The sequence below is a fragment of the Laccaria bicolor genome, genomic scaffold (assembly GCF_000143565.1).
Source record: "Laccaria bicolor S238N-H82 LACBIscaffold_29 genomic scaffold, whole genome shotgun sequence".
Classification (NCBI taxonomy): Eukaryota; Fungi; Basidiomycota; class Agaricomycetes; order Agaricales; family Hydnangiaceae; genus Laccaria; species Laccaria bicolor.
The window spans coordinates 355617-365005 of NW_001889900.1; the positions used below are offsets into that span (position 1 = coordinate 355617).

The window sequence follows — 9389 nt, forward strand, 5'->3', positions numbered from 1 at the left end:
ACGACAAACGAAAAGAAACGCACGGTTCATCCTCCGTATCCAGCTCAATAATAACTAAATCCGTCTGATCTGGAAGATGGTGCGAATTGCAATACCCGAAGTATCCCGAATTCGTGCGTCGCAAAGCGCCATTTGTCAATTCCGTAGCGGGGTGTGGAAAGACGGTGTTCCACCACTGGTGGAAGCGGGATAGGTAGCATGTAGGGGAGATAGGGTCGTCCCCTGCACCGTGGCATGCTGACACTGGATGGGTCGTACGTGAGTTTGGGGGTCTTGAAAAAGAAAGAAAAAGGGATACCTGAGCCGCCAAGAACAGAGATAGTAACACTCTGACCCGCCAGCGCCTTATTCAACACCCTCTGAATCCTCGCCCCACTCCCGAGGTGCATCCTACTCTTCGAAAGCGTAACAGCACCATCACCGATCCTATCGCCAGGACTATAACTCGGACAAAAGTCGAATGGGTTAGGGATGACGGGTTCGCTTGAGTTGAGGTAATTCTTGACTTTCAGATCTGCGTTGGAGTGGTTTGGTATCGATGAGAAGGAGTGAGATGAGGAAGTGAATGAGTGTTAGGAGGAGGAGGATGAAGAAGACTGGGAGCCAGATGCGCGTTGCTCTTAGGAAGGGGAACGAGGGTGAAATTGTACCCAAACATTGACGGCACCTATGAAAGTTACATGCATTTAATGCTACTGTAGTATATGGGCTCTTGGCACAGTGGTAGCGCGCCTGCTTTGCATGTTGATATGCTTGCATGAGGTCGTGGGTTCAATCCCCACAGTGTCCATCTTTTTTCATCATCTCAATTTTGTACGCGCTCAGAATATTTTTACTTTCACCAAACCTCATAGCCAACCTGACCCTTATTTCAAAAGGGCATGGTGACTGACATACACAAGCATCTTTAGGTTGCTTGCCCCTCTCGGACTGCATTGGACGCGTTTAATTCCATCACTGTGCACCCCAGTTCGGGTTATTTTCCCCCGATCACTGAGTGTTTTCAACCTTTCACTGGAAGATCGGGTATCTACCTGGTTATTTTGAACCCAGTAATAATACCCAGATATTACCAGGTTATCCAAATCACCCCGAAACCCAGTAAATTTTACCTTGTCCTCGAAACCAGTAGATACCAAGTTAAATTATAACCTGTTCAACAAGTTTCATAACTTGTAAACCAGGTGTATATATATCTCGGGGGGAGCTTTGATGTCATTGTGGAGCATACAACACAATCTCTATATATAATACTCAACAAGTTACAAACGTGAGAATGGGATCAAACAACCTCAAGTTTCTCCTCCCCCATCCAGCAGCGCCAGCTGACCTCTTGACATCGTCCATCATAAACTGGCTAACATCTTCCGTTTGGTAAGTGCTTTACTCCCGAGGCAACTGACTTACTAATTGAGTTCAATATGCCAGATCCGCTCAAACACACGAAAGTGCTTCCCTGCAGACTGGGTGAGGGGAAAGGGGAAATTTTGGTGGGCTATGGTGGGGATGGGGATGACGATGACGATGACATGGAGTATCCGGGGGCTCAGTCTGGAAATGAGGGTTTTGGGTTCGGATGAGGAAGCAATGACACATTCATCCAAGCATCTTAAGTTGGTCGATACTGTGTAGAAAGGTTGTATATAAACACATAGCCTCAATTTCATCTGTCTACCAAGTTTTTCGTACCAGTCCAATCAAAATTCAATGTGGTGATTTCTATCTGTTGGACAAGGAGTGAGAAAACCTGTTTTTCCCAGCTATTTTGCCTCTACAGTACAACGTGGTCAACAGGTTATAATAACTGTTACAACGAGACCTGGGAGCAGGTTATTTCCATCATATAACAGGTTATTCTAACCAGGTATCAACAACCTGTTGACCAAGTTATTTTATTTACCACCCAGGGATTGTAGTCCGAGAAAGTAGTTATTATAACCTATATACCCAGTTTTACACCCAGGGAAAATAACCTGACCTGGGGTGCACACATCAGGAAAAAATGGACTTGCGATATTGTGGTATGTAGACGTGATAGTGCTGGTAGCGCCATCGAGAGCCCCCTGATATATAGTTTGTGGTAGATGCACCGACAAATACATATCACTACAATTAAGTACAATTATTTCACTCAATTTAAGCCACTGAATGTTAAATTCGATAAATTGCGCCTGTCACCGGATTCTGTTTTCCGTGAGAAATCTTTTTTTTCCAAAGCCCTTCTACCCTGACTTCCATCCCATTCCTCTCGCCTCATCTCTCGACCCCCTCTTGCTGCGGCCAACCCCCTCCAGGCAACGCGCTCAACGCTACGCCACGTGAAGCCCAGCTCCCATCGCGTTCTCGCCTTCAAGAGGCCATCGCGTTTGTGCGGTCGAGCATGATTTGCGCGTAGCGCGTTGGAATGGGAAACGATGCACCGCAACATACATCGGGCAGTGGGGATTAGATGGAACACAAGAGAAGGCCTGTGAAGCGGGTGATCTATGAGGTATGTCTGAAAATTCAATGCTACAATGCATTGACTGATAATATATACTTTCCATGATTTACTGCACACACGCACAACAGCCCACACTCACTCTCCACACCCATCGTTTCCCGCGCTTTTTAGCGTCTCTCCCATCAACAGTCACCATGCAAATTCATCACGACATCGCCTCTCACCCATATTGTCCCGAGTCTGATGCCTCAACCCACACCCGACGCAATATTTGGAGCCCATCCGAACCTACCCAGTCCATCTGTCTCACAAGCAACCCATTCGCCCCACTCATCTCCAGCCGTCCCCCTTCCATCATCACGACTGGCACCCGCATTGCCTGCCCTCCTTCTCCAAAGTGAGCAGCACCCGAAATTACCTCACCATACCACCACGCACCATCCCCGCCTCACGCTCAAACCTCTCCATGTGGCCCTCCTTCCACCTGACTCCTGCGCTCTCCCACGTATGTTGAGGCGCGCTCTCGAAGATCTCGTCAGTCTGGGGAAATGGAAGGCCAGGTTTAGTTCTGAAAGTTCTTTTTTGCCCCCCTAGTATACTACATCTCATGTAAATATTATTACCTGCAAATATTATGTGCATTACATGAATTTAAGGCTTAATGACGGAACACAAACATTCAGCTGATGTGATATAGCAGAGGGTTAGGTCCCTGAGCCGAAAAACCCTTAAATCGGGTGCAGGGATAGGCCAGCTCATGGAAATGCACATTAAATTGAGCTGGTTGGCATCACAGGGCCTTAAATCCACTAAATTGAACTTGATTTAAGCTAAATCCATCGTGCATAAGCACTTATGCCGACTTATGTGTACTTATCCCACTTATTTTCAGGTCCTTGCAGCAAACCACCTATCAAACATCCCCCTAAAGAGCAAAAAAAGCGGTAGACATGTAGCTGCAGATGCATTGGAGGCATTATGCAATTTTTGTATTTTTCCCGAAAATTCAACAGCACCCAGGCCCCAATCAAGGACGCGCCGCAAGGTCCATTTTGGACAAAGGCTGCATATTTGCTCAAAGGAAAGCCAGAACTGGGAAAAAAATAGCATTTTGATGTATAATAAATACAAAATGGTGCACTACAAGCTAAATTTTGGGAGGGGACAAAGCGGTGGGTCGAAGCAGCGGGGGAGGAGGAGAAATGGGAGAAGGACGCGACACGCCAGGTCACGTGGTCACGTGCACCTTCCGAAAGCGGCGGGGATCCGGGAGATCCCGTTAAATCGGCCCACATAAGTCTATAGCTTAGCGTGGTTGTGCTGTATCATCATATACACCACCAAACGGTGGCCAGGTCACAGACACCTGGATTAAATGATGTAATCACACCTAGTTTCCATGTCGCGTCAACCCGTTGACAGCTGGGCGCCGTGTGAACTTCGCACTAAACACAGCATGGCACCAGGGATACCTGTCCCCGGGGTGGAGCGAGATGTTGAGGACAGGTGGTCATTCAGGGAATGCTGGTATATTGGGCTGGGTATGAGCTACCGGGGTTTACATGTTTACATCTCATTTTCATAAATTTATTCATCCTCATTTGCACCTTGCTTTATTTCAATTTGAGAACATAAACAAAAGAATAGATTGCATTTTGACAACGGGCTACACAAGAGTTATATACAGCTACTTTATCTACTACTCATATAGGTTGACACTGTTTGTGGTGGTGTCAAGCAGGCTGATCTGTAATAAGGCGTTGGATGAGTTGGTAGGCCGTCATGAAGGGTTACTGGGTACGTACCTAGAACAGATGCACGAACAAGGTAAAAAGGAGGGGTGTGACGTGACGTTGTTCGGCGTTCGTCGTGCATTGTCATTGGTCCGTTGCTAGTTGTCACATTGCCGTCGACGATGTGGCCCCTGTTTCTTATGTGAAAAAAAGAGAGGAGGGGTGTCGTCTTGCTCACCTCGACGTCGTTCGTTGTTGTAGATCATTGCCGATGGCAATATGGCCTGGGCTCCTTTAGTCAAAAACGGAGGGAGAGGGGTATAGTGTTACTCACCTGGACATTCACCGTCGTTGGTCGTCCTCGTTTGTCAGCATTTGTCTGTTGCAAGTTGAGACGGCGACGTGGCACTGCTTTCTCATGTGAAAAAAGGAAAGGGGTACAGCAGTCACCTTGCTCACCTTATTTCAAGGGGACGGTGACAATGATTTGCGTCGTCACCGTCTGGACAATGTGGCATGTCCGCTGGCGTGCCAGGTCGTCTTCATCCTGTTGAAATGTGGTGCGCTGACGGGCTGGTTACCTGGCGTTGCATCGTTGAGGGCATTTGAACGATTGATGCGGGGTGCTGGTGGTTATTGACGGTGGTGACAGAGAAGAATGGTGCCGGAGACGGAAGGTGAGAGTGAGGAAGGTTGAGCTGGGGTTGGAAGTATTTGAACCTGCAGAGTGTCTGAGTTTGAAATGACTTGGGTGAAATTTCGCTCACTGTGCACAGCAAATGTTGTTACAAGCTGTATTTGCGTACAACTAATGTATATTTCAAAGTGCAAAAGCACTACATTAACCGTCTCTTACATAGCCCTTGCCTTTGAGTGAAATCTAGCAGTTATACTAATTTTGTGGTAAGGTGGTCGCTATGTTTACAGCGGAGCTGGTGCCCATGTATGAACCAGCTGATGGCCAGCTGGGCCTGGGCACAGCATGTGGATCAGGTAACTCACAGGTGACAGATTTGATGAGCATCAGGAAATTTGGCAACCCGCCATCAACCTGTGCGCCAATTGGCGGTGTAGTTTGATAGAGTCAAATTCCCATAGTTGTACATAGCTCTATGTAAACTCTATGGTACAAGGTAGCTTGATAAATATTCTAAAAGCAGAATCGGCTTTTTCTTGGGGGGTAATCATCATAGTTTCTAATATAGGAAACAACGTGTCAGTCTAAGGATTTGAAGTGTCCATTTCATTTTGTAGTGTAGAGTAAGCATTGTATTCTACTTCGTATTGTAAATTAAATTTCTGCATTGAGCCGGACTCGAACTCCAGGGCTTGAGGTAATAGTTACCTACTAAGTTACTCTAGTCAGTTATCGATAGTTACCACTACACCACCGGCCAATATATGAACATGGAATCTCAGGTGGCTATGATCATCGAGTGTCAAGCTTTGAAAGACCACGCCCTTAAGTAACAAATGTTCAACTCCTCTGCCCACCACGCGCTCGAATGGCCCAGGTACGGTGAGTGTCAACGTTATGTCTAAAGTGCATAGTCTGATTTAGTGACCAATCCGAGCCCTTCAGACATCTCAAGGAGGTCAGGTGCAGATTAGGGCTTATACTTGTCTGAGCGTGTAGAGGGGCAAACCACGACAGCAGTGGGTGCAGACGCCCTGCAACAAAACAGGAAAGGAGAAGACTCACGTTAGCGTCGTCGCCATCGGACACGTCGATTCTGGTAAATCGACCACCACCGGTCATTCTCCCTCATGGTATACGGTGCCATGAACACAGCCAGAAGACCCCAGCCGCCCGGTGACAGGCGACGACAAAGGAAGGTAGTGTCGAGGAGGTGCAGGGGGGTTATTCAAAAGCAATGACGTGGGGCCTCCATCTCGTTCTCAATGTGGAGGAACTGTCGATGGGTGACGGGCTGCGTCGCGTAATTTCACAAGGTACGTGGCTCTTTCTGACCACAAATCTCAGCCACAACCACCTACCACCCCAGCTAAACTACGTCAACACCGACATCGAATAAGCGATTCGCCACTCCCCCTCCAAACGCCAACCCATCTCCCAAGTCCACGTCAACCAAACGACATCCCCCATCGATCGCGTGCACGATCAGACATTACAGCCCTCCAGACAATGCACTAAAACGGTTAGTAATAGGTATAAGTTGAGGGGAATACAGTTATTAATTGGCGAGGCCGGTGTGTTTCGGGGGGTAGAGAAACTGTAGATACAAAATCCATAGCATTGATAGCCAACATAGATCTTGCTGTAACTATTCATCCAACTAATAAGATATTGCTTCCTCATCAGCTCTAGGTACTATCAAATGACAAGGCCATGCTATCATGACCAATGCAGTTACATATTGCGCTCGGCTAAAATACAGTGCCTACTTTTTCTATATCTGGCTACAGAACTAACCGGCGATCTATCGGAGAAATCACCTTTTCCTGATGCAGTGCATTAGGTTGCCTCTTTCAAATCCCTGCACAATCACAACGATACTACTAGTACATACATGTTAGAGGAGACGTCTCGTGACCTTCATTGTATACGTGTATGTTTTTATTATTTCTTTCCAGTCCTTTTATTTCCCTTTTCTCTCATTCACATTTACCTCCGTTATTTACTAGTCTTTACCTCAAGCCACAAATCCTTCCCTTTATATACGAAACCTTATTTCTGTCTCACCTCAGTCGTTCCTCACTTTACGGTGACTGACGTCTGAGGTGAGTACTTTCTACGATACATTATCGTTATCTACATTATTGACTTCCTGTAGTTTTATTTGCTTCTACAGGTAGTCTATCTAATCTCAGTCGTTCCTCACTTTACGGTGACTGACGTCTGAGTTTTATTTGCTTCTACAGGTTATGGGCCCCGCTGCGCTCACCTATGAAATGAGAATTCAGTCACAACTACCTTGGGCTCTGCGACTCGCCCCCACATTCTCATTTTGAGAACACCCTCACGGTCCATTCAAATTTTGCTGCAGCCTTGTAGCTGGCATCTACATCCAACACATACGGCTCACTTCACTTTCTGACCTCACACACAACTTCCGCTGCAGCTTGAAGCTGGCGACGACATTCGACACACATGGCCCTACATTACTGCCCGGCCTCACATGCTCTTCACCACACTTTACTTTGGTGACACACAAGATCGCACTTTTCCTCCCGACTTCACATATACTTCGCCATACTTCACTTTGCGGTCACATATATTCCACCATATCCTCAGCCATGCATTTACGTCCACACTATGCAATAATTTTGTGCATGCCAGAAGTGCCAGTGCTTCACCCCACTACTCTACGACGATCATGAACCCGCCCGCACATGGCACACCACCAGGTCCACGCCCCACACCAACCATTCACAAAAGGTTCCCTACTACATCACGACATTCTCGTCTTGCAGCCCCACCATTTCTTTCCAACCCCTAAAGCCCCCATGCCAATCGGAACCCAGAGCCATAGTCTATGTATACTGCATACCAAGAGATTTCGTCAGGCGGGTGTACACAAGATACATACGATGGGTGACTTACTAGCTCCCCGTCAATCATCCTATGCATTGGCCATGATATTCTCCAACTCATTACTTTCACCTCACCCGAGATTGCAGATGTCGAGGAAAGCCAAGTCTCAAGAGAGGGAGCATTTTTGATCTGGAATGTACCTGGACCGATGATTAAGGAGCAAGGCTGCCGGGTGAATATCACTCATCACTACTGTCGTCACGGATGAAACTCACTACTCACCTTTTCACGTCAACAAATCCCACCACGGCTCTTCACTCTCACCTCTCACAAGGCATCGGGAAACACATGAAACCCCGGCAACTGCCCCTGAGCCTTCACAAACACTATTTCCTGATGTCCGCTCAGCCCCTAACGACTTGCCGCCCGATGCGACTGTGGTCGACGAGGGGGAGATACCTTCACCCACATTAGCGATGCCCATACACACCATATTTGTACTCACATGAATGCTTTGTGTCGTCGCCCACACTCGCTTCGCCCAAAACCCTGCCCTAGTCCTACAGCAAGAGAGCGTGCCGTGTATTGTCAGAGGATTATCAGACGGCCACTGGGGGATCAGAGGATCATCATGATGTCCACGGATGCACGGGGGAGGTACTTGTACTCACAGAGTCAATGTGCAACCCATTCCACCTACCACGCCCATCTTCACCAATCAGAATTCCCAACACACACATCTGTCGTGTCTGAACTTACACCACCGCCGTTTAGCTTCCCATGACACGATCAACGCTCAGCGCTCAGCTCCTGTACTCACTCCACCACCCGAGCTAAGACACCAGACGTCCCCTTCTAGAGTATCACGCGGCACGGACCCAAGCTCACCTGTTCACGGCTTCCATCTACCCCGTCGCCCCAGTCCCGTCCATTTGCGACACCAACCGATGCCGCCGTTGGCTCCTCGACCTCCATCACTATCACCTGGAACATCATTTGCCAAAAACGACACAACTAGCGGCTGCTTATCGTTCGCCGCTACTTCCCCACCTAATGCCGTGAATGTCCTCGATGTGGGATGGCTCACTACAACGAGCACATTGCGCTGTGCGGTCAACTGTGCATCGAAGTCCGCAGTAGGCAACCGTTGTGGAAGAGAGAAGTTACAACTTCGTATTGACGTAAATGGTCTCGGAGATACCTCGGACCTATCACGCGCACACTGTTCAAAGTTCAAACGTTCACCGCCACCGTATTCTACCCGCCGGCGACTCACTCCAGTGTCCATGCCAAATTCCAATACCTCCCAACTCCACGCCAATGCTCAGCGAAGGACGCTACATTCATATCCTCCAAAGATGTCACTTCTTTTATAACATCCCTTCCATACGTACTTTTCAGTTCCAACGTTAACGCCTCAGTCACCTCTTCGACAATGGAACCAAGGACCCGTTCTACCACCACGGGGGAGGTAGTCTTGGTGGTGGGACGAACGGAGGATAACACCTCGTATAGAACATTTCAAATACGAAATTGGGGGGAGCTCATTTGCGTCTTGAAGGATCTGGGGGAGATCAACACTTTTCTCAATGTCAGGGTGAACGTGGCAGAGATCAGTGGTCACCCTCGCTTGCACAAATGCCATTTTATCACTTTTCCAAACCCTCCTACACCTTCCACTTCCCTCCTACACATTCCACTTCCCGACTTGCACAAC

The 9389-nt window shown here is 47.9% G+C and overlaps 2 protein-coding genes across 2 annotated transcripts; both read left to right on the plus strand.

The window, feature by feature from the left end:
• Window positions 1-2259: 2259 nt before the first annotated feature.
• On the plus strand, window positions 2260-3037 carry LACBIDRAFT_304833 (uncharacterized protein; the record flags this gene model as incomplete). The annotated part of the gene is made up of 2 exons (XM_001885037.1): window positions 2260-2491; window positions 2572-3037. The coding sequence occupies exon 2, from the start codon at window positions 2687-2689 to the stop codon at window positions 3035-3037; it is 351 nt and encodes a 116-aa protein (XP_001885072.1). The 5' UTR covers window positions 2260-2491; window positions 2572-2686.
• A 3013-nt stretch (window positions 3038-6050) lies between these two features.
• On the plus strand, window positions 6051-6331 carry LACBIDRAFT_304836 (uncharacterized protein; the record flags this gene model as incomplete). The annotated part of the gene is made up of 2 exons (XM_001885038.1): window positions 6051-6129; window positions 6183-6331. The coding sequence occupies 2 exons, from the start codon at window positions 6051-6053 to the stop codon at window positions 6329-6331; spliced, it is 228 nt and encodes a 75-aa protein (XP_001885073.1).
• Window positions 6332-9389: the final 3058 nt, after the last annotated feature.